At 37.8% G+C, this 26,558-nt stretch overlaps 1 protein-coding gene and 1 pseudogene across 3 annotated transcripts in view; one reads left to right on the forward strand and one right to left on the reverse strand.

Moving 5' to 3' along the window:
* The window catches only part of ELP4 (elongator acetyltransferase complex subunit 4), a 190,192-nt gene that overhangs the window by 32,883 nt on the left and 130,751 nt on the right, over positions 1-26,558 (forward strand). For both annotated transcript variants that reach the window (XM_080687426.1, XM_080687427.1), the window contains exons 5-7: positions 4,504-4,643; positions 19,371-19,455; positions 21,440-21,628. In XM_080687426.1, coding sequence (XP_080543552.1) covers positions 4,504-4,643; positions 19,371-19,455; positions 21,440-21,628 — 414 coding nt within the window. The remainder of the gene's footprint in view (positions 1-4,503; positions 4,644-19,370; positions 19,456-21,439; positions 21,629-26,558) is intronic.
* Positions 9,112-11,236, reverse strand: LOC308257761 (DNA mismatch repair protein Msh6-like; annotated as a pseudogene). Its single transcript has 2 exons — positions 10,424-11,236; positions 9,112-10,038 (listed from the first exon to the last, which is right to left on the reverse strand). The product of its transcript is annotated as a DNA mismatch repair protein Msh6-like (transcript).

Raw genomic sequence — 26,558 nt, forward strand, 5'->3', positions numbered from 1 at the left:
TGAATTTACAGTCAATGGTGAAACTTAAATTTATATTTACAACTTAAGTTCTGTCAAGTTTAGAATATAGAAATCATCTTCTGGCTTCTTTGCATTTCTTTGAAATGTTACCAGCATGTATTTTTGCTTGTCACAGAAATTTTGTATGTGGTGATTTGCCACAACTGATATTAGTAATCCATCTATCTATCTATCTATCTATCTATCTATCTATCTATCTATCTACCCTAATATGCAAAGTGTCCCCTCGGGAGTTCGACCGACCAGGAGTTCGGTTGCTCGCTATGACGTGCGCTGACCACCAGGGGGTGGTGCGGAATGAAGGTGGCAGCTGGGGAAGGGAGGCCCCAGCCTGCATCTGGCAGATGCTAGAGATCCTACCCATACACGAATTTCGTGCACTGGACCTCTAGTCTACTATATAAGTCCAGGCCTTACCGTGCCATTTTCAGTTTAAAAACAATAACAACAAAACCCAGGGTTTTCTGGATTTTGGTTGGGCAAAATATAGTTTAACACTATTATGGATAAAAGATTAAACAAGTAGTCCAAAACTAGCTGTGTCAATTATCAGATATGCTTTTTAATATAAGTTGTCGTGAAGTCTTAAGAGTGTAATCATATTCTTATTTAGGGAATGCTAAAAAGGACAAGAATATGCACAACTAAATAACAATAGTTCAGTATAGCATTAAGCAAGCACTTTCATGTAGAGGGTTGTGTAGTTTTAAAAGTCCTGCTTCTACCCTAGCTGGTTTGGCTCAGTGAATAGAGCATCGGCCTATGGGCTGAAGGGACCCAGATTCTGGTCATGGGCATGTCATAGCGAGCTGGCTAGATCCTTGGCTGGCAGGGGTCCAGTGTGGGAGGCAACCAGTCTCTCTCCCACCTCTTCTCCCTCCCTTCCACTCTCTCCCTAAAATCAATGGAAAAAATATCCTCAGGTGAGGATTAACACAAAAATAAATAAAAATAAAAAAACCTCTTCCCTTGTCCTTTGATTTTAATTGTCTCCTAAATGCATATGTCCTCTTTACTGTCCAATCATCAAGCCCTATTCTCTCCTCACCCCAAGAATTGCTTGCCTATAGCATATTCTGAAACTTAATTTCTTCAATATTGTAGAACTCTACTGCAAAGGCCTACAAATGGCTCCAGCAATTTATGACAGTGTATTAGAGGTTTATTATGTTCAATCTTCATTACACTTTGGTTTTCTATCTTAGTGATTCAGCCACAACAGTCCTGTGATAGATGCATGTTGTGGATGACAACACATACACTTTTTTTCAATAATGTAATGTAATTTACAAAAGATAGTGATGAGTCTTCTGATCACTAATGGATCATGACACAATAATAATAATAATATTGACATAATGCTTTACAACTTACAGAATATTCATTGCCAGTATTGCATTAGATTCTCATAACAGCCCAGTGAAATAGTTATTAGCTCTAATTCTGGTGCTTGAACGGAGGCTCAAAATGGTTTAGTAACCATTTGGATTCTTGCTTTCTGTTATACCATATTGAGGAAGAAGAAATGGTAACATTCTTAAGAAAATGCCTTATTTAGATTGCTTATTTGTGGTGCAGCTTTCTCTGAAAGTTTCGTTTCTGACATACTGGAGGTGGGGAATTGCTCCTCCTGCCTGTCCCCCCTCACCCCCATCATAGTTTCTTTTCCTTTAGCACAGTAAATTTTTACTGAATCATTACAATTTACTCTCTTCCACAGTTAACAAGTTAATGGGTAGTTTATGAATGAGCAATAGTTTTCATAATGTAAACTAAAGCAAGATGTTCTAATTAAATTGAGTAAACCGACTAGTTACTGATAGTTTGATTTTTTTAAATGTATCTTTTTTATGTGTAGAGTTGAGACTTTTTCATGGGATATTACTATTAATATTACTATTAGATTTAAAGCATTTAGTTATCTTTTTTAGAGGAAATATTCCAAGTCTTTGTTTTATAATTCTAGGCCTCAAAGGAGTTCACAGCATTTCAAAAATTTGGTTATATGTTAATGATAAGTCTCTTGGGTAGAAAAAATTTACAAAATTGTTTTTTTAGTTGAAGAGTATATTTATTTTTCACTTTCATTTTTTTACTGGAGGATTAAATTTTTCATCAGTAATAAAAATTTTAGTCTCTTCCTTGTGAATATTTTTCTTTTATGTCTAATCTTAATGTCTAAAAAAATAGTAACAATTGTAATAAAAGCTTCTAAATTTTACATTTTAATGAATTATAAATGTTCTATATGTAAACTGTCACAGCATGAAATCAATTTTCTGCCTTGATTCAATCCAAATCTGAGATCTCTATCACATTAATATTATAATTAGAAACATTAATAGAGACCGGCAACTTAAAAAGCATATTTTGCTTCTTGACAATTTAGCATATTTCTCTGAGTTCACAGGACTTCAAGAACCTTCAGTCCACTAATAAATTTATTAACTCAAACTTAAAAGAAGAGAAAAGTCTCTCTTTCTTTCTCTCTCCCCATGGCCAGCCTGCTAAAATAGATTATTCATGCTTATTTGATTCAGGTAGGCTTTTGCAAGCTTCCCTACTAGGCCTGGGAATGTGGTACATTGAGGCCTTTTCAGAGGCTTCTGACATAGACCAAGCTTTTATTGCATGGTGTTTTATTATTACCAAATCCTAGTCTCCACCCAGTTTGTAGGCACTCTGCTTATTCTTTTGAATCTGGAAAGGTTATCACCTACCTTAATCCATGCAGCAGTGTGGATTAAGGACACCAGTGTGCCCCAGGATTCTCAAAGAGGATCCTGGAAACTTCTTGTTTTTTCTTTTTTGCTGTCTTTACTAAATTCTATTGGGCCTTAGAGGGATTTGCATCTGAAATGGGCAACCTGGTGTTTTTATCAATGAAGACATCAGATCAAAGTTCAGTTAGTCAAGGCCTTTCTAAAACATTAAGGGGGCTTGGAATTACACAATAAAAAGATGAGCTCTAGCAGAGATTGCAGTAAAAACATTCTGAACTATAATCCGGATAAAGAATAGATTATAGGCCAAAGAACAGACCTTGTTTAAATTGCTTTGGACTAATAACTTTACATTTTAAAACTTTAAACCTTGTTTTTGCAAAACAAATTTTAATGTCATAATTTATTAGTCAGTACTTTCATGGTAGATACTTTCATGATAAATCTTTTGGGAACCATACTTCAGTATATTATATTGAAAAATTGGATAAGGACAATTAATAGGCCTCCTTCATTAACGAAAATAAATAGTACCTTATGGAGGTATGAACAGTCATTTTATTTAGAAAGTAAACACTAAACCCACAGGCTCTGAATCGAGAATAATGTTTCTATTAGGCTTAAAAACATTCTATTCTGTTACTGTATAATTTAATGTTTGTAAGCAGTTAGTTAAGGATATAAATTCTTAAAGTCTTAAAAATGCAAATACCGAGTGTCAAGCAAATGTCTATTTCTAATCTAAATTACAACGTTGTTAATTCCTTAGTAAAATAATTTAAGAACGTATTGTGTATTAGCTCTTCAACTACCTAGTTTGTTGAATGTTCTGAAACTTGTCTGTTTTGTAGCATTCAGGACAATTGAAATTATGTAAATTTAGATCAGAGATTTCATTAGAAACTATTGCCATATAAAACTGTTAGTAGTTCAACTTTGGATAGAGGTGTATATATTTCTAATGTGCTGAGTGAAAGAAATCAGCCCAAAGTTCATTCAAAGCAATATAAGAATAATATCATAATACTGGGATTTTACTCTCCTATGTAAATAAATTCAGCATCAGTAGAGTTTCTTAAGAAAAAAAATAATTTGTTGGAGAAATTGTTAGTGGAGGGCACAAAAGAGGAATTGTCAATTAACTAATGATTATGGCAGATTTCTGATTTACTTTAGCTTATATATACTTTCTGAGTTTTTTTCCCATCTGGAGCACCATGGTACATTTTATACTATATGCTTAACATTAAACTAGTAAGAAAAGTTGAATATATATACGTATTGTCTTGTGGGAATTTAGTTTTAAAATAATGCTCAATTTAATGTACTTCAATAGCTTTTGGACCCCTCACCATGAATTAATTTGGCTTAAGTTTTCATCAATTCTTAGCTACTACATATTTGTCATTAAAACCTAGAATTTAAACAAAAATGATTGAGACTTATGTATATTAAATTTTTGAATTTAGGAAGGTATAGTGAAGAGTAAAAAAGCTAAGAAGGTTTTAAATTTGTATCAATCTTAGGGAACCTCCAGGGGTAAAGAAACATGGGAGATGAAAAGGTTACTTTCTAACTATATAGTTTAAAATAATAAAGATTGTTGTATTTGTTTCTTTGAAATTTAATGCCTATGTCTATCAGCTTTTTCTTGTTAACATTAAAATGCATAACTATATCAGCATTTTGCTGAGTGTAGGATAAAATAAATAGTAATTTTTAAAACATTTTTATCAATAAATACGAATTTTCTTAATAGGCTGGACCAGTATCATCTTCAAAATTTGGTCACTATTATGATGCATCAAAAAAAATACCACGAGAACTAATAGAGGCTTCAAAATGGCATGGATTTTTTCTTCCAGAAAAAATATCATCAACTCTTAATGAAGAACCCTGGTAAGTTAATGACCCAATTTTGATTTCAAAGGTTAATAGAATGCATATTTGCCACATTCTTTGAAAGAATGCATGTCAAAAGTACATATCTAATAATTAACATTAGTTTCTATATAATATGTAACCTTAATTGTGCATATGTTTCATATTATTTGGTATAGTTTTCTTCTCTTTCCAGTCTTGTAACTGTTGGACATGCTATTACTCTTAATTGCATCTTAAAAAGTCTGGACACCAAATTTATAATACCTGCTGTTTTTATTTTCAAGAAAATGTGAAATAGTTCTAAATCAGGCTATTTCAGTGTTAAATGCAAACAGTGCTCTTTCAGAAAGTAAATAAGTACCTTTTTTCCAATATTTTATTTATTATGGTTTTCTGTTTCTAGTAATGCTGTAAATAAAACAGTCTATGTATTTTAGATGACTTAAAGAACTTAGGATTTGAGTTTTACAGTGAAGAGTTTTAGATATTAAACCAATACATGTTTATGTTACAATGCTACTAACTTTAAGGCAAAACCCTGAAAATTACAATAGTTGACATTGAATAATTTATAAAGGATAAGAATATTTAATTTTATCCCTATTGCAATTGGATCAAGGAAGGGTAATCCATGGAATCTGTTGCTGTACTATTAAGCCATTATTTTCAAAGTGAGATGAATTATTAAATGGAGATTTAATAGACAGGAAGTTGTGAACTGCAATAACTTAAAAATTATAGTCTCCTTTCCAGAAATATTATGTACGAATTTAGTGAAGATGATCATATTTATTTTTATTAAATCTGTTTCAAAAAGAAATTCTTCACTTCATTATGGTGTTCCCCATCTAGTCTATGGCCACAGACTTACCCAAAGTGGTGCTTTGATGTCACCTTAAGGTTAATAGCTACTGTTAATGTATGACTGCTCTGTCAGTCACTGTAGTGTGTGCTGTACCTTTGTTATCTAACCTGTGAAAGTAAATATGCCCATTTCCAAAACAAGATACCAAATTCACAGAAAAGACTTATCTGAGGCTCAACTAAGAAGTGCTAGAGCCAGGATTAACCTAAGTCAAAAAGTTCTCTTTTCCTTTTTGCTTTAGTGCTTTAAAAGACTTCCGTGTCTCCTTCACCTTTACCTCTTACCTTACGAAGGAAAGAGTGCTAACAGAGAACTTTTTAAAAATCTGGGTCTTGTTCTACTGTTAACCTTGGGCAAATTCCTTAGACTCAGTGAAAATAAATATCTTTCTATGAAAAATTGAGGTGGGGGAAATACCACTTGTCCTACCTGCATTGCAAATTTCTTTATTAAATTTGAATGATTACATTGATTTTTACTAGTGCCTAATTTTTGCCATTCACTGAACCATATAAAAATATATACATGCTTAGGAAATAGGTCAAAATAACTTTTCCATGATTTCATAAATAGAAAATGGTTGAATCCGGACTCAAAATCAGTTCTTTCTGACTCAGAAATCTTTGTTAGCAATAATGCTATACTGCCTCCATTCACAGAGTACTTAGGGAAATAAAAAGTACAAAATGTACACTACGTATGATGTAAGTACATAAAAAATAATATGGTGATACTTGGTAATTTAAAAATATATATATGATAAAACTTATCTTAAGCTAGAAAATACAAGGGTTTTACTCTTTTAACAACTAAAGAGGAGGAATTTACATTTGTCAAAAATCTGCTTCGTGTCAGGCACTGTACCAGGCATTTGATCGTAGGATATCTAATTCTCTCAACAACCCCCAGGTAATATCCCAATTGCATAGGAAACTTGAGGTTAGAGACACTAAGTAGCTTTCCCACGACTCTGTAAATGACCGAGCTAGCACCCAAATCCAGGTCTCCCAAACCTCTGCTCTTTTCTACACAGACTGCATCTGTTTACTGGGTGCCTGCAAAACAACACCTAGGTCGGCTGTGAGAGTACAGTCTCCTGTAGTCTTTAAAATATAATTTTCAGACTGTTTTTGAGAACTAACAGTTTTGCGTACAGAATTGGAAAATTTATAGATTTTAATTATCAAGGCAGTATTTCATTTCATAGTAGTTAACTGATAATTCATTTATTTCATATTAAACCTAAATGCTTAATTAAATATAATTAAACTTGAAACATGTAATTAAATTAATTTTGAAAATGGGTACTTTACCACGTGAGATTTATTTTAATTTATGAAAAGCGTGTGCTCATTTCACTAAAATGAACTTTACTGGTTCATTTATAAAACAATAAAGCTTAGCATTATAGTTGTCTATACTTTCCCTATAATTACAACTAGAGGATATAGTTGTATCCTACTGTCATGTGTGAAGATATGACATATAATTTCATAATATCTAAAAGGACTGTTGAAACATGTAGAGTTGTTTTTTTACAGTAAGAAAAGCTAAAGGTCATTTAAAATTTCCATTAAGTAATTTAAAGTTATTGATAGGTTTTTTCTGTAGAAAATGTTCATACATACAATTTAAACTTTCACATTAAAGCCTGAGTATAAAAGCCTGAGATGTATCACAATAATATTATCCAGGTGATTTTTGTTTTTCTATTTTACTGTCATAAATCTGATATTCTGAATCACAAAACAATGATAGGAAAATGAATTTTGAGAATAATTTTATAGTCTAAGTTTTTTTTTTTTAATCTGACATTGTTTTGAATTAAGCTTTACTAACAGGTATACCCAAACACACTTCTGTTCCTTATAAGAAAGACTGCCCGTTGTTCAGCATATGGATGCTCTCTCAACTTTCTTATTAATGAATCTAGCAACATACTCTTCCCTACTGTTTTGGACTGAATATTTCTGAGCCCCAAATTCATATGTGGAAGCCCTAATCCTCAGTGTAGATAATTATGACTATACGTGGTCATGAGGGTGGACCCCAGGTCTGATAGGATTGGTGTCCTTAAGCAAGATCCAGAGACACTGAGCTCCCACGCTCTTCTTGGGTGTACATCCAGAAAAAGCCATTGGACCACACAATGAGAAGGTGGCCATCTGCAACCTAAAGGGAAAGCTCTCACCAGACACTAATCCTGTTGGCACCTTGATCTTGGACTTCTAGTCTCCAGAGCTGCATCAGAATGAATTCCTATTATGTTAGTCACCCACTCTGTAGTATTTTGTTATGGAAGCCCAAACTGACCAATACACCTTCTATATTGTAAAATGTCACTTTTTTTTTTATTATAGATATGTCAGGTCTTGAATATTGAGTTCATATACTATTGGTAGTAAATAGAATAAATTTGTTCTGATATGTTTCTTTGAAATTCAAAATTTTATTTTGATATATATGTCTTAATAATAACTAATAAATTTTTGTATTAGCTAAAAGTTTTGTATTGATTAAGTTGGGTTAACTGAATTCTGAGACTACCAGTTATCTTTACAGGAGAAAATCAGTGGAAAGAGGCTAGGTATAATACTTAAGATTTTAGAAGTCATTCCACTTTTCCTCTCCTGCCAAGTCTCCTTACCAGCTTAAATAGAACCTTGATGTAAGCCTTTTGTAATATTTTCTTAGGGAAATTGTAATTATGCTCCCCCTACTATCCTGCTTAACTTCTGTTCTTCTGTCCGAACACATCACATTGCACTATAATTATTTGTCTTGTCTGCATCTTCATCTTCCCGCTCAAGCATTGGAAATCTTTGAGGAAACAGTATGCTTTCTTTATCTATTTATTCCCTAAATCTGGGACACAGGTGGTGAATTAGTGGACCAATGCACAAAGTATGGTAATAACTCAGATTAATTATAGGCTTGCTTTTAATATAAAGATTTAGTGGGATAAAACCAATAACTAAAACATAGCCATGTAAGAGTATATTTTATTTCAACAATACAGATATCTTAGCTCAAGAAGCAGAGAACCACACTGTGTTTATAAGTTACAAGTAGAAAGTCATGAGAAAGGAATTTTGAAAGAGAGTTTCTAGCTAAGACTAGAAGTTCAGAATAAAAGTCATGTAGTTATAGTAGTTTAATAAACTACTTTATTAAAAGGATATGGTGGATGACATATTAATACTAACATCTGAACTGTGGGAAAGGCAAGATGTAAGTGTGAAGAGGGATTTTACCTACCTGCTTATCTGCTGATGATATAATTAAAGTAAGAAGATAATATCTGAAAATTTATAGAGAGAACTAATATCCTGAACATCATGCTTTTTTATTTTTAAAAAATAAGGTTTTCCCTGGCCTGTGTGGCTCGGTTGGTTGGGCGTCATCCCATATACCAAAAGGTCGCTGGTTCAATTCTCTGTCATGGTACATGCCCGGATTGCAGGCTCAGTCCCAAGTAGGGGGCATGGAGGAGGCACAAATGATGTTTCTCCACTCCTCTCTCTCTCTCTCACTTTCAAGTCAATAAAAATATATTTTTTAAAAATAAAGTTTATTAGATCATAACGTTGTCTGAGTTTACCACCTTTGTCACAAAGGTCAACTAGGAGTTTCCAGTGTGGTCTGTAATTTCTCAGTCAAAGTCAGCAACTTATGGACAGCTTCAGCATCTACAATTGACCTTTCACTAGCCAGGCAAAGTTCCCCAAATAATCACAGTGAATGAGCCATATGTCATTTTTCTTCTTGAATTATCTTGCTTTTGTATGCCCCTTTCGAATAATCTCTGGAAGATTAGCAAGCCTTGCTGCATTAAAGCCTTAGCTCTTAGTACAAGCTCCCTTAAGAAAGTAGGTAATAGTTTCCTGGCTGGGAGCTTTACATTCGTTTTCTGCCGTGTATGCCATGTGTCCTAGGCACACTGCAACATTTTGAGAATAATCTTCATCTAATGAATGGTAGTAGATAGAAAACAATGTATATCACTTTATAGTTTCAGCATATCTTGAACAACTGTGTTTGTAATTGCTGTCCCATCAACTGTTGGAGTACCTATTCCTAATTCAACCATAAGCACCAGAGAAATGTGCTGTTGCATATATAAGTATACTGGCAATTTCACTCAATTCAACTAAAACTGTACTTTCACCTGACATTATTCTGTCTGAGACACCAAGTCTAATAAACATTCTATCAATTGGTGTGAGCCTACACACTTCAGCAAGTACATAACAACCCATCTGGGCCATTACAGATGATAGGCCAGGCTGTCTCATAAGTTACACTTGCCCCCCATATTAGGTCCAGCAACAAAAATCTATGTCATTTTTCTTCTCTTCTTCTTCACAGCCTATTGGAATATCAATTGAATAAAGTCATCACCAAAATAAGTCTTTATAATGCAAGGATGGCATGATCCTTGAAGGTCTAAGAAGACAGGAGTATCTTCTTTTGGTAACAGAATTACTGGACCACACATAGGACCATCATGCCCTCGACTATAGTTAGCCAGGCACAATGAGACATCTAATATCATGATGCACTGCACTCTACAGGAGCCTGCCAGCCCTTGTAATTTTTATCAAAATTATAGAATAGTCACAACATGCTTCAATGATATGTCTCGCAGTTCAACATTTATCATCTTAGCCAACTTCTCAGTAGTTTTGGTAGAGAAGAGAGTAATGAACCTTTCAAAATCATCTTAGTTTTTGTTGAGAGACTTCCTTGCTCATACAAGACTTGTACTAGAGGATAATGTGCCACTAGAGTCCTAAACCTGGGATAATGGTGATCATCTGAATACTGACCCATGGATAACTTTCCCAGTGAGGCATCAACAAAGCATACACCATACACTGGAGTATGGCCAGAAGTATTTTCCTTTTTTTCTTTGAGGCTAAGAAGATACTGTAGTTCTCAGAGAAGTCACCTTTCAGCATAATGTATGTCTCTTGGTAATGACCCTACAAATCTCCCTCCTCACTACTTTATTATGCTTAAATATATGTGCCATCTTTCAGCATTGTGCCTCCAGCATTTCCAGGTCTCCGTCTGTTCCACTCAACCTACTTCTTAGCCCTTCTGGGCCAGAGAGTCTGAGTATCAGCCAAATGCAATTTCAGGTAAACCAAATGGGCCCAGTTGCCTTTCATACATTGACTCCAATAAGAGCATCCATGTAGTAAAACTGACAAAACTTCCTCAGCTTATAAAATATGACAGGTTCAAAGTTCTGAGATTTAATCTGCCACCACCTCATCCCAGGAGTACATAATGAAGGAAATCCTCAGGCACATAGAGTGTATATGCATCAAAATCAGAATGACGGGGCGCCTCCTGTGCACTTCTCTTCTCCTCCTCAAACCATTCTTAACGTTTGGTGATACCAGACAGTGGGGCGACTGCTGTCATCACTAATGTGGGCTTGGGATCCAGAATTTTGAGGGGTAGAGAAAGCCCTCAAAGTACTCCTGGTTTCAGATGCCAGTTGCTTCTTTGGTGATTGGGGCATTTTCTCCCTTGAACTTTCCCTTTTGAGAGAGCCATTTCCTATCACCATTCTCTTCCATTTTGCAGCAGCTTTGACAGAGCTGAGCAGGCCTTCACTCTCACTATCCCCCACTCCACTGTTTATTTCATCACTGATAACTTCCTCCTTGGCATCTGAGGAAGGCTTGAATTCCACATCAGAGCCACCAATGTCACTCTCAGAGTCTGACATACTCTACCTAGGTTCATGGTCAGCAAACTGCGGCTCGCGAGCCACATGAGGCTCTTTGGCCCCTTGAGTGTGGCTCTTCCACAAAATACCACGGCCTGGGTGAGTCTATTTTGAAGAAGTGGCATTAGAAGTTTAAGTTTAAAAAATTTGGCTCTCAAGAAATTTCAATCGTTGTACTGTTGATATTTGGCTCTGTTAACTAATGAGTTTGCCGACCACTGGCCTAGGTCCTTGCACGTTAGACCACACTTCCTCTCAATTTCATGATCTTCTTCATTCTTATCTGATGGGCAAATTGCACCTTCCTGTATATGGCTTTAATAGCCTTCTGCTAGCCCAGCCCTTTGTAGGGCTGTCATGAAAAATCTGTACATGGCCCAGCCGGCATGGCTCAGTGGTTGAGTGTCGACCTATGAACCAGGAGGTCACAGTTCAATTCCCAGTCAGGGCACATGCCCAGGGTTGCGGGCTCAATCCCCAATGTAGGGTGTGCAGGAGGCAGCCAATCAATGATTCTCTTTTATCATTGACTAGAGGCCCGGTGCACAAAATTTGTGCACAGGGTGCAGTGGGGGGGATGTGTGTTCCTCAGCCCAGCCTGCACCCTCTCCAATCTGGGATTCCTCGAGGGATGCGGGCAGTGGGACATCCCTCTCACAATCCAGGACTGCTGGCTCCCAACCATTCGCCTGCCTGCCTGCCTGATTGCCCCTAACTGCTTCTGCCTGCTAGCCTGATCACCCCCTAACCACTCCCCTGCCAGCCTGATCGACACCTAACTGCTCCCCTGCTGGCCCAATTGCTCCTAGCTGCCCTCCCCTGCTGGCCTGGTCACCCCTAACTGCCCTCCCCTGCAAACCTGGTTGCCCCTAACTGTCCTCCTCTTCAGGCCTCGTCATCCCCAACTGCCCTCCCCTGCTGGCCCAGTAACCCCTATCTGCCTTCCCTTGCCAACCTGGTCGCCCCCAACTGCCCTCCCCTGCAGGCCTGGTTCCCCCGAACTTCCCTCCCCCGCAGGCCTGATCCCCTCCAACAGCCCTCCCCTGCAGGCCTGGTCACCCCTAACTGTCCTCCCCTGCAGGCCTGGTCACCCCCAACTGTCCTCCCCTGCAGGCCTGGTCACCCCCAACTGTCCTCTCCTGCAGGCCTGGTCACCTCTAACTGCCCTCCCCTGCAGGCCTGGTTGCCCCCAACTGCCATCCCCTGCAGGCCCAGTTACCCCCAACTGCCCTCCCCTGCAGGCCTTGTTTCCCCAACTGCCCTCCCCTGCAGGCCTGGTTTCCCCCAACTGCCCTCCCCTGCAGGCCTGGTTCCCCCGAACTTCCCTCCCCTGCAGGCCTGGTTGCCCCCAACTGCCCTCCCCTGCAGGCCCAGTTACCCCCAACTGCCCTCCCCTGCAGGCCTTGTTTCCCCAACTGCCCTCCCCTGCAGGCCTGGTTTCCCCCAACTGTCCTCCCCTGCAGGCCTGGTTCCCCCCAACTGCCCTCCCCTGCAGGCCTGGTTCCCCCCAGCTGTCCTTCCCTGCAGGCCTGGTCTCCCCCAACTGCCCTTATCTGCCGGCTCGGTCACCCCTAACTGCCCTTCCTTGCAGGCCTGATTGCCCCCAACTGCCCTCCCTTGCAGGCCTGGTCCCCCCAAACTGCCCTCCCCTGCAGGTCTAGGTCCCCCCCAACTGTCCTCCCCTGCAGGCCTGGTCTCCCACAACTGCCCTCCTCTGCTGGCTCGGTCACCCCTAACTGCCCTCCCTTGCAGGCCTGGTCACCCCCAACTGCCCTCCCTTGCAGGCCTGGTCTCACCAAACTGCCCTCCCTTGTAGGTCTTATCGCCCCCAACTGCCCTCCCCTACAGGCCATCTTGTGGTGGCCATCTTGTGTCCACATGGGGGCAACCATCTTTGACAACATGGGGGCGGCCATCTTGTGTTTGGAGTGATTGTCAATTTGCATATTACTCTTTTATTAGATAGGATATTTCTCATTCCCTCTCCCTCTCTGAAATCAATAAAAATATATTTAAAAATAAATAAAATATAAGAACACCTTTTAAAAATCTGTGCATGAACTTGGGTGGACTTCCCTTTCTCATGGATGAATGTTCCATCAAAAGGGTGGTTGTAAACCAAGCAAGGCCACCAGGGTAACCCTCCATCTTGGTCCAGATCAAATCACCTAGTGATAAGTTACAGGGCTGGAGTAGACCATGGCGCTGCCTATCTCCAACAGCCTTCCATTGAGGTTCCTTGCCTAGGACAGCCATGGCAGAGCTGACCAAGGGCCCAGCCTCACTGCAGGGCGCATCCCTCAAAGGGAAGTGGAGGCCCCATGTTAGCAGTGCCACCTTCCCCTGAGGACTTGAACAGGCCTTGTTATCCTGAACCTCATTTTGGTCAATAAAGAGAAATTACCTCCTTCCATATTTGCCTTTCTATCTTTTAAGGGTCTTCAGCTACACAGAATTTAGTTGATCATTCTAGCATCCTGGCATACTATCTTCATTGGTATGCTTGATTTTTGTTTTATTTCCCATCTCATTCTAACATTCCTAATCCCAGTCATCTTCCCGATAGGCATACTCTCTATGTATATCCTTTCAAATTTCTGTTCTTCAATAAAGTAATCTTTAACCCTTAGCTTCTCTCTTTCCTTCTCCCTCCCTCTCCCGCTCCCCCTCCCAATCTAATCTATCAGCAAACCTATCAGCTATATCTTCAATATATCCAGAGCCTGATCACTTCTGATCACTTCTTGCAAATGTCACCTCCTACCATGCTAACCTGTCACCCACATTTCTTGTCAGAACTCTTGGAGCCTGGCCTGTGTAGCTCAGTGGTTGAGCACCAACCTATGAACTAGGAGGTCACAGTTCGATTCCGGTCAGGGCACATGCTGGAGTTGCGGGCTTGATCCCCAGTGCGGGGGCGTGCAGGAGGCAGCCGATCAATGATTATCTCTCATCATTGATGTTTAGCTCTCTCTCCCTCTCCCTTCCTCTCTGAAATCAATAAAAAAATATATTTTTTAAAAAAAGAACTCTTAGAATGGCTTCCTCTAATTAGTTTTGTTTCTTGCTCCTTGGTGGCTCCTGTCACACATATTATTGAGCATAACCATTCTCAATGGTTCCCTGTCACACAGTGGATTGTTTAGCCTACACATGCAGTTAAGCATAAGAAAGAAAAATAATAAATGATAACCTTCAGAGTAATAGTAATGGAATTTTTAACTTGAAAATTACTTGTGAATAGACTTCACAGTCTTTATAGTCACATGCAAAGTATATGCTAATATAACTGTAGTTATTTTACACAGTTAAGACATTTGACATTGTGCGTATTGCCTTATAAGTATATCTCACTATTTGTCATAGGTGAATACCTGAAATATATGTATAAATAGATTTTTGTTAATACAAATCGTATTTTCTCAGTGATTTGGATAATAATTTCAAAAACGCTTCATCTTCACTTTAAATTAATCTTAATTGGTAGGGGTAATAGTTTCTCTTTGTTAAGTGTTTCTATCAAGTAGTTAAATCATTATTTAGGTGCACCAGAAGTTCTAATTTTTTAAAGCACAGCAATGGGTCATTTTAATGAGAAAAATTATTCCTAAAAAAGAAAAATGTCATTCTTGAATCATATAATTTTAAATCAATATGGACAACAGAGATTATGTAATTGCAACTCCTTAAGTTAACAGATGAGAAAAATTGGAAGCCCAGAACTGAAAAATTAAAGACTTTGCCACGTGTAACAGATTTAGCTAGAGTTGTTGCTAGAGATCGTACTAGAACCCATATCTTCATCATACAGTTCACTGGGCTATTCTGGTATTAGTTTATACATTTGTAAATCTACACTTTTTAATATTACCAAGTTAATATGAGTGAATGTCTGTACAACTAAGAGGAATATCTTCCTAAATCTGTACACCTTATTATTTTATTTGATTACGTTTAATGGAGCCCTGTTCAAACCTCATCTCAACCACATATTTATTTGAACCCACAGACTTTTCATTGAATCTGGATCTCACTCTGAGGCTTTATCTTAGTTTAGCCAAAGTGCAAATAACTTCAAGTTTTAGAAAACTTGAGTCTTAAGTGTCACTTCATTGTTGTACAGCATTGGGCAAATCACTTAGCTTCTAATGGGTCGTATTTTCTCAACCATAAATTGGAGCTAATGACTGTACTAACTTCTCAAGGTTATTGTAGTGATCAGGTGTTGTGACAGTGATGCAAAACATTTTGGGTATTTATTATGTACCAGACATTTTATCAGCTGATAACATTAAAATTAAATCCAAGTAGTCTTGTTAGAAACAAACTGAGCTTGTTAAGCTGAATAAACACTTCACTCGGTTAATTTTATATATACATAATTTTATCTTTGTATATATTTCTCATACTTGCAGTGGATTCACCCTCCTAGCCAATAATATTTGTTCCCCTGGCTAGACTGACAAGCAAGTACCTTCCCTACATCATTCCAACTTCACTGCACATGTGCCCATTTTCCCCTTCATTGGGCCTCTTCCCCCAGTGATTTGCAGGGAATGGACCCCTGGTTTCCTGTGAAGTGTAAAGGTGCAGCTTCCTGGTGAGGCTGCCCAGATGGACCATGCTTATAATGTCTGGCCTTCCCTTTGCTTTCTTCCTATTATTCATATTAATAACTAATTAGTTACGAGGCTAACAGTGGTACATTTATTCTTTGATCACATTAAGACTTGTAAGCATTCCTTTCTTCATTGTTTGAGAAACAAATGTAATTACTTGATTTCTTTTCTAGATATACTACAGCTGATTCATTTTCTTACAGCATATATTATCTCTTAACTAGAGGCCCAGTGCATGAAAATTCATGCACTGGAGGGGGTCCCTCAGCCTGTCCTGCCCCCTCTCACAATCCAGGAGCCCTCAGGGGCGGGAGGCGACCCAGCGATCAGGGGAAGGCGACACCCCATCACACCTCTGCTGCTGCCACTGCCAGCAGCGCAAGCCTCGGCTGGCCCTGATTACCTGAGCTTCGGGTGGCCCTGGGCGGCTGGAGGGCTGAGGAGACTGGGAGACTCTGGAGGCAGGTGCGTGGAGCCTTGCCATGTGCCTGCCACCCCAGCGGGGCTGAGGGGACTGGGTGCCACCATCTTATGGCTGTGGGCGCTTCCATCTTTGAGGGCGGGGCAGTCAATTAGCATATCCCCTCCTGATTGGCTGTGGGCGCTGCCATCTTTGCGACAGTGTGAGGGTCAATTAGCATATTCCCTCTTTATTAGATAGGATGACAAAATTACTTTTTACAAGAAAATCAATGCTATTTGTTGATATAAATTAAAGATCTCTGATACAGAATGTCTTTTAGACTTCTTGCTGATATTGATAGGCACTCAGTTTTTTTCTGTCTACTTTTTAGAACTATTAAACTTGATCAGCAATATGTAAATTTACATTTGTGTCATCGTGTTCCTTTTTCTGTGTTTGTATATTAATATAAAGAAATAAATTCCTGTCAGACAACATGGCATGGTGATATCAGCAGACACATGAATAATGTACATGTAATTTTTTAACTAAAGAAAAATTTAAATGCTTGATATGTAGAAGTAAAAATTAAATTTCTAATAATTTTCATATTCTTTGTACTATTATAGGTGTAAAGATATTGTGATATCTTAAGATAGACCATTCACTATAAAACTTGTTGAAAATTATGAAGCATACATAATTTGAAATGTAGTGCCTTTGGAACGTATCATAAATACTTTGATAGCCTAATCTTTGTTAAGGGTTTGGAAACATAAGGAAACCAGGTTCATATTTATAGTTGGGGTTCCTTCTTGCTAGTTCCTTCTTTGTAAATTACTAGACTGTTGAACAACCACAACAAAAAGGCAACATTCTCAAAATTAACGGGGTTTAATAAAAAATAAATTTAGATGACAATAGAAGATAATTATTTTCAGCCAAAAAATATATTATTACAAATATTTCTTACACAGAAATGTATCTCACAGAGATTAACAATACTTAGTGTTTTAATTTCAATCCCATATAAACTGGTTCAGTTTTAAATGCTATAATTTTATGTAGGCAAGAATGAATATCCTCAATTAGTATACCTAAATGTATTGATTTTCCCAATTTTATTTTGTTACCAGTATTTATTTTCCTAGAAATTTAATGAGCTTGAAGAAATTGGTTTTACTTATCAAGTTCTAAGCATTGTTGATGAGATTATTTATATCTGTGTTAAATAAGGGAAGAGGTTGTGATGTATTGGCTTTATGACCATTTTTGTTCTTATATCAAAAGAAACCCCTTTACTTTTGAAGAGATTCTTAGATCTACTAATAGCTATCTTAACAGACTGTAAGAATGTAAAATAACAGATCATGTTGTCTGGATAAATGATGGCAACTTAGTTGCCATCATTTATCCAGACAACATGATCTGTTATTTTACATTCTAACTAAGAAGTAATTTATGTGGTATTGCTAATGTACCTTCAGGTAGCAAATTTACTACCAAGTACTTAAGCAGATTTTATTAATGAACAATTTTGGGCAGAGAGGAAATGCTTTAAAAAGTTTTTACATATATGAAATAATAATTTTCTTTGGTAGATTCATAATTGGTAGATTAGGATGCACTGGGTATATTCTTGATCCATACTCCTTTAACCCATAGTGACATTCATCAAATGGTTGGCTGGAATTCATTTCATAATCTGGGACCTTGGAGCAGATTTTACCCCCTGTGCAAAGCTAATTGACCCAGATAAGAATTAAATCTGCTGTGTTCAGAAAGTAGAGCTAGCCAGGACAAATATATGTTAAGATATGAAATAATCACATCATTGCCATATGGAATATCATTTTTATAGACACATTTTCTCACTCATGGAAGTAGAAAAATGTGTTCATGTAATTTGTTGTATTTTCACTGCAAATGGAGAAATAACTGTATGAGAAATAATTAGACCACCAAATCCTTCAGTTGGAGTCATATTTGTTTTGCAAAGAATAGGGTTATTTTCTCTTGGTTTTCTTTTTTGTTTTTGTTAGGTAGTTACTTTGGGGTAGATGTGAATGTTCAATACAATGTTTACAGAGATGTGCATATATTTTTGCTGAACCACTGGCCATTGATTTGGCACACTATGCATTTTGCTATATTTACTAACTTATATTCTTTAATGTTGCATGTTGCTTCAAATTATATTTCATTTGTTTTTTAGGGCATTTCCTCTGCCTTTGTGATGGCTTCATTTAGGATCACAGTAAAGCAGATACTTTTGTATTTTTAAGGTCACCCACAGCTTCTACAACATTAGGCACTTTTACGTTTAGGAACTAGCTGTGCTCCAGGACTCATTATCATGACATTTAATGTTCAGCCATAGCACACAGGTTGTCCATTATGAAGAATCTTAAACTCAGTTAATGTTACAGCAGATTTTCTTCGTTCTTATTAAATTTTCTTTGAAATGTTTTATAGCATTTGTAAAGTATTTTAAAATAGTGACATTAGGGCTAATATTCATGTGGGAAATAATTTTGTTTAGGTCATCTTATATTTATACATTTATTTTATTGTCTTTTTTACAAATGAAATGGAGTTTATATTTACTTGTCTTAATTCAGGTTTTGAATTAATATTATTTTAGCAGTTTGTTCTAAGAAAATTAAAACTTTGATGGAAGATAAGCTCAGGTGATCAGCACATTGATTCAGGAATACTTGGCATAGCAGTTCATTAACTATGTGTTAATTATCTATGATTACTCCTGAAAAGCTATAGTGGCTTCATCTTTTAGGTTGCTTCATTAAATCATTAATTTTCTTCGAGGTAACTAAGCCTGACATAATTAAGTCATCTCAGTCTCCACAGATTTTTATCTTCCCAGGATGTCAAGAACACTGAGCTAGTTAATATAAGGCATTGTATCTTGTTCCCTGGATGTATTGGCTTTATTTCTTATAATATTTATACTATTTTGGCTCACTTTAAAATTATATTTTAAAAAATCTCATGAATCTATATATTTTCATTATGTACTTGCTGTTTTAGCTTACATTTGTATTTCCTGTGTAATAAAACCCATTTATGTATTTAAACCACTTCTTACCAACAGTTCTTTGACTCCTGGCTACATAAAGCTGCTTCAGTTTATTCAGAAAATAATTTATGAGGAAGGATTTGATGGATCCAATCCCCAGGTATGAGTACCTTCAAACCCTTTTATAATCATGGATATAATGTTGTTTTCAAGCTCTCTAGGGCTACACCCAGAATAATCGACAATGAACAAGCTGTTTCCAAGCACAGAAGATGTAAATAAGCAGAGCACAGCAGCCTTAGTTTGACTAGTGATGTGTATTCAGTCTTAGCTGTGTTCTCAGTGAATGCACATAAGATGTACACATTTAGTGTCAACATGAATTATTGTAAAATGTGTCTTTATAACACCTAGAATTAATAGGTAGCCACATTTTGAAAATTATTCTTAAATCTACAAGTCTTGTACTTTCCCATCTAAATTTTTGTATTTCTGTCAATCAGGCCTTAATTTCGAATTACCTTATCAGTAAGAGTTCATTATTTTACGATTTTATGTTTATTACAGAATGCTTCGGGTTGTCTCAGTGAATAAAAAGGCATTTTTACTTGCTGTATTAAAATATTTTATAACTATTTTTTGTAGCTCTTTTTTTTAAATTTCTCTGAATTACCACTATTAAAGATGTTCCAGTTAGTTTAACTTAAACAAAATAAGGGAAATTTTATTTCTATATATCATGCCGCTCTGAATTCTTCCTCAGTGATTTTAATTGCTATAGCTTTTAAAAGATTTGCATTTCATTTATGTTGTTTTAGCAGAATTATTTCCCAAGAGCCATTATTTTTATTAAAGAAGACAAAGAAGCCAAGGGTCTTACTTGTGGCATTATTAACTACACTTGCTCTTAATTCATGGATTTAAAAAATATTATTATTGACCTGACTACATATTTAACACTGTCCAAGGCAAAAGAAATAATTTTTTAAATTTGTCTTAATCACCAGAGTAATAGCAGGTTGAAAATAGTATGTGTGTGTGTAGTGAAGCACATTCATTTATAGATGGCTTTCTGTATATGTTACAATTTTTGTGGTGGTCCTTGGTATTTACTACAATTTTGTTATCCTCATTATTGCTCCATTTTTGGTCCTAGTTAAGATTTATGGGCACCATGTCTTCTCTTTGGTGGCAGTGCCTTTCTGAAGGAGGTAAATTGGTCCCTGACAGACACCTCTCCCCACTCGCTGTGGTAACTATGGAAACAGGCATGTCATAACAGTTTCTACGGTACAGTGTGCAGAGCTGCTGCTCTTCTAAGACCAAGACATTTTTTTAAATCAAATGCAATAGCAAAAAGATACATACTTACATGTAAATGTACATATATACATATATACATATATATATATACACACACACATACACACACACACACACACATATATATTCAGACAACCATTAATAAGAAAGCTGTTATTGGAATGGAATGAAAGGTTTGTTTTCTTGGTTGTTTATTTCAATGTGAAAACAACACCATTTTCAATAAACAATATTTTATTTCATAAATGTTGATAGTCAACAAACAGTAGCTGTTTTCACTCTCTGAACCAGAGATCCTGTAACTATTGACTTTCATAAAGATGAATGGGGTTGAGGTAGACATTTCTATGGTGAATACTAAGAATGCTAAAAAATTTTTAATTAAATAAAAATATACCAATAAGTCATTTAAAAATATATTTCTAACTTTATTGGGATGAAAATATAGTTAAAGAATTTCCATATTGTTAAGTTATGATCATTTGCTAAATTCACAAGTCTATACATCTGTCTCAGAAACTTTAGATGAGTTCAGAAAGTCACAACAGTGCATCTATCAGTCACTACTTAAAAAAAAAAATTATTCCTGAATCAAAATAATATTTTGATACTGAAATAAATCCTGCTTTTTTAAGAAGTTTTCATCTTATGTTTTTTATCACTCCATTTTCAACTAAACTAAACTAGTTGGAGGCAGCATATAGAAATAGACTCTAAGAAGCATAATATTATATACTATTATATAGCTTACCTATAAAGTAAAAGGTATCCTATTTGTTAACAAAATTTAATGTGTTTACCTCTCCTCCACTTTCCTTTAGAAAAAACAGAAAAACATTTTACGAATAGGAATCCAGAGTCTTGGTTCACCTTTGTGGGGAGATGACGTCTGCTGTACAGAAAACTGTGACAACAGTCACAGCCTTACAAAATTCCTCTACGTTCTTCGTGGTCTTCTACGCACCTCTCTTTCAGCCTGCATCATCACTGTGCCAACACATTTCATCCAGGTAAGAACTTTTCAAAACCACTTTCCCCTAATTAGTGGTGCATAGTAAAGAGCAAAATGCAATTGCTTTAGGAGTCTGATAAATTATTTCCACATGTCCTTTACTAATTTTTTTCTTTGCTTTCTTGTGAACTTGCTAGGTCATTGCGATGTGAGGTTGATTTTGATCTTTTAATTAATCATAAACTGATCTGAACATAGGTCTTGAAGAAATATTTGTAGACCTATGTGAATAGCAGCATTAACTATAAAATGTGGAAACAAATTAAGTATTCATCAACACATGAGAGATAAGCAAAATGTATCTTATATTTTAATGGAATATTATTCACCCTTAAAAGGGAAGGAAATTCTGACATATGCTACAACATGGATGAATCTTGAGGACATTATGTTAAGTAAAATTAGTCTGTCACAAGAAGATACTGTGATTCCATTAATATGAGGTAGTTAGAATAGTCAAAATCATAGACAGAAAGTAATATGATGGTTGACAGGGACTGCAGGGAAGTGGGAGTGGGGTCTTATTACTTAAAGGATACAGAGTTTTTGCCTGGCCAGTGTGGCTCAATGGTTGAGCATCGACCTATGAACTGAGGTTCCAGTTCAATTCCTGGTCAGGGTACATGCCCAGGTTGCATCCCCAGTGGGGGGTGTGCAGGAGGCAGCCTATCAGTGATTCTCTCTCATCTTTGATGTTCCCATCTCTGTCTTCCTCTCTTCCTCTCTGAAATCAATAAAAATATCCTATATAATAAGAGAGGAATATGCTAGACTGACCGCGTAACAACCGGATCACGGATCTGCAGGAGGGTGGGGCAACGAACTACAAGCAGGCGGCGGAGAGCTACAGGAGGGGGCAGGGCAGCAAGCTATAAGCGGGGAGGGGGGAGCTACAGGAGGGGGCAGGGCAGCAAGCTATAAGAGGGGACGGGGGAGCTACAGGAGGGGGCAGGGCAGCAAGCTATAAGCGGGGAGGGGGGAGCTACAGGAGGGGGCAGGGCAGCAAGCTATAAGTGGGGAGGGGGGAGCTACAGGAGGGCGGCAGCAACCTACTGGTGCACGGATTCGTGCGCAGGGCTACTAGTATTTTAATAAATAAATAAAGGATACAGAGTTTCAGTTTTACAAGATGAAAAACGTTCTGAAGATGGTGTGATAGCAGCACATTATGAACATAATACCAATGAACAACATACTTAAAAATGGATAAGATGCTAAATTTTATGTTATTTTTTTTTCTAATGCACATACTAAAACACTTTAATTCACAATCACTTAGTTTTATAACAGAAGTTTTAAAATTTTGTTTTGCTGTATTTCTCTAGGAAATAGCAAAAATAACAATAATGATAGCAGCTCAAGATATTGAAATATCATTCCTTGGTCATTTGAAAAGTATAATTTCACTGAGTCATTCAGATCTTCCAAATAGTTACACATTTCATTATACAATATCAAACAATCACATTGGTTATTATCATCACCATCCACAATGTTGTATGTGTTGAGAGGTTATTTTTATCATTACTTTTCTATTGTAAGAATATGCCACAAATTCTTTATCTTTTCACTTATTGAAGGACATTTGAGTTGTTTTGAGATTGATGCTATTATGAAGCATCTGTGACCATTCATGTAGAGGTCTTTGTGCAGATATATATATATTTTAGTCCCTCTAATAATCACATCTCTCCAAAACGTTTTATTTTAGCCATTGCAGTTCATGTGAAATGTTATGATTGTTGTAATTTGCATTTCCTGGGTAACTACTAATATTGACCATCTTTTCATGTGCTTGTTGGTTATTAGCCTATCTTCTTTTGTCTAAGTCTTTTGGCCATTTTTTTTTATAGTTATCTCCTCACTAGTAGCCTTGCGCACTAATCTGTGCACAGTAGCTCTCTGCGGGGCCTGGCCACTCTGCGCCCACTGCCCAGAGGCTCTCCGCGGCCCAGAGGCCCATCCACAGCCAAGCACAGAACGCTTCCCTCATTGCCAGGGCAATGATGCAAGTGTTTCCTTACCCACCCCGGCTGCTCCGTGTCTGCTGCCCAGAGGCCCTCCACCAGGCCGCTCACACTGCCTGCTCTCAGCGGCCACCCCTGCCCCCCCGGGACTGGAGCACTCCGGCAGGGCTGAGAGGACTGGGCGCCGCCATCTTGTGGCTATGGGCACCACCATCTTTGTGACGGAGTGATGGTTAATTTGCATATTACCCTTTTATTAGATAGGATTATCAAGTTTTGAAATTGCTTATTTATTTTAGGTAAACCTCTGCAGTAGTTTTTTCCTGTCTGTGATTTGTCTTTTCTATTTTCTTAAGAGTATCTCTGAAGAGCTGAAGTTTTTAATCTTGATAAAGTTTAATTTATCTATTTTTTAATGGCTAGTGGTTTCTCTTCCCCATTTCTTCCATCTTATCAGTCTTTGTCCACTACCAATCTTTTTTATGTATGTTTTCTTCTCACACTTACATAGTCTTACCTTTTCAAATAAATCAATGTATTCCAATTTGAGTCTTTTACACTTTAGTTTGTATTCTCAAACAACTTTTGGCTTAGTAGTTAACATCCTAATTATATGTTAACTCACTTTATAGTCACTAGTTTTCTTTATTAGTAGTACTTTTTACCAAAGTACTCATTGTCTACCTCAAACATGTGATTTCATATAATCTTATATGTATATCTAATATATTGTAGTCTCTGTAAAGGCAGGGCCACATATTTGTAACCCTATATACAAATGGCAAGTTTATTAAAATGTCATTAATTATACACAGTATATGTAGTACATTTCAAGTCCTATGACCAAAGAATTCAGCATAAAAAAGAAATGAATTTTGACTCCTTGGCTAGTAGAATCCTCCTATATAATAAAGAGGTAATATGCAAATTGACCATCACATCTCACAACATGGCTGCCTATGACCAGGCCAGCAGGGGGCTTAGTGAGGGACGACCAAATGACTGAACAAACAGGCTGTGTGGGGCGACCAGGCCAGCAGGGGGGTTAGTGAGGGACAACCAAACGATTGAACAGCAGGCTGCATGGGGTGACCAGGCTGGCAGGGGGGCCGTGGGACGACCAGGCCAGCGAAGGTGGGGGCAGTTGGGGGCGACCAGGCCAGCAGGGGGGGCAGTTGGGGGCTACCAGACCAGCAGCAGGGGCAGTTGGGGCAACCAGGCCAGCAGAGGGGGTGCAGTTGGGGGCGACCAGGCTCGGGGGGGGCAGTTGGGGGCAATTAGGCTGGTGGGGGGGCAGTGAGGGGTAACTAGGCTGGTGGGGGGGGGCAGTTGGGGGTTACCAGGCTGGCAGGGGGTCAGTTAGGGGTGATCAGGCCGGCATGCAGAGGCAGTGAGGGATGATTAGGCCGACAGGAGGGGGGCAGTTAGGAGCGACCAGGCAGGCAGGTAGGTGAGTGATTAGGGGCCAGTGGTCCAGGAATGTGAGAGGGATTTGGGCCTAAACTGGCAGTTGGACATCCCCCAAGGGGTCCCGGATTGGAGAGGGTGCAGGCTGGGCTGAGGGGATTTCCTCCCCCCGCCCCCTCCCCGCTGCCCGTGCATGAATTTTGTGCACCGGGCCTCTAGTTTATTTATAACAGTCATAAGAGGGTAACTCTGTTTTTCTTTAAGGGCTTTTCATAGACTGTGCTTGAACCTAACTTACTATTATGAGTTTAAAATCACACAAATATTATAGGGAAACTCCTTTCTCTAATCATCTTAGACATTGTACACATACATTGTTTGCATTGTTAATGATGTTAAATCATGATAAAGTTAATGCTTTAATAATAGTTTGGTCAGATTTAATGAGCTTCTTGATTATGATGATGAATGAACCTGGAACAAAGCTGTGAGATGCTAGTAAAAATAGTGGAACTCATACTGCTACTACAACTATGCTATTGCTACAAATATTTATCAGGCACATACTACATGCCAAGTACTATACAAGTATTATGTCCTTGAATCTTCACCACAGCCCTTACCTCTTTTTTTTACAAGGTAACACAGTTAATAAGTAGCAAGCCAGTCATGTCCTAACTCATGTCTTTCTCTGACTCCAAACTCCACCCTCTTCACTGTTAGGTTTTATGGCTTCCCTAAGCATCACAAAATCTCTGCAAAATAGGTGCAATGCCAATTGCAAAGGAGATTAAACTGAAGTGATTCTCTAAAGCCACACCTCTATTACACCTTTAAAGCTAGTATCCAGCCCTGACTGGTTTGGCTCAGTGGATAGAGCATCGGCCTGCGGACTGAAGGGTCCCAGGTTCGATTCCGGTCAAGGGCATGTACCTTGGTTGCGGGCACATCCCCAGTAGGAGGTGTGCAGGAGGCAGCTGATTGATGTTTCTCTCCCATCAATGTTTCTAACTCTCTATCCCTCTGCCTTCCTCTCTGTAAAAAAATATCAATAAAATATATATTTTTAAAAGCTAGTATCCAATTCAGATCTGCTTAACACTTTCTTCTCTGTCCCACTACATCCTATGAGTCTTGATAGCAGTAACTTTCCATTAGGAAAAACATGTTCTAGGGTAACATTGCTATTATTCAGTTTTTTTTTTTTTCAATAATCACCCGAGGATATTTTTCAATTGGTTTTTAGAGAGAGTAGAAGAGAGAGGGAAAGATAGAGAGAAATATCGATGTGAGAGAAACACATCGATTGGTTACCTCCTTCTCGAGCCCTGACCAGGGCCCGGGCCAAGGAGGAGCCTGTAACTGATGTACGTGCCCTTGACTGGAATCAAACCCGGGACCCTTCAGTCTGCAGACAGATACTCTGTCCACGGAGCCAAACAGGCTAGGGCTTACTCAGTATTTTTAAAGAAAAAACCATCATTGTAAAATCTTTAACAAATTAGTACATGTGAAAGATTAAATGAAGAGTTACATTCTAGACAAGGGAGGGAA

The sequence above is a fragment of the Plecotus auritus genome (assembly GCF_963455305.1).
Source record: "Plecotus auritus genome assembly, chromosome: 9".
Classification (NCBI taxonomy): Eukaryota; Metazoa; Chordata; class Mammalia; order Chiroptera; family Vespertilionidae; genus Plecotus; species Plecotus auritus.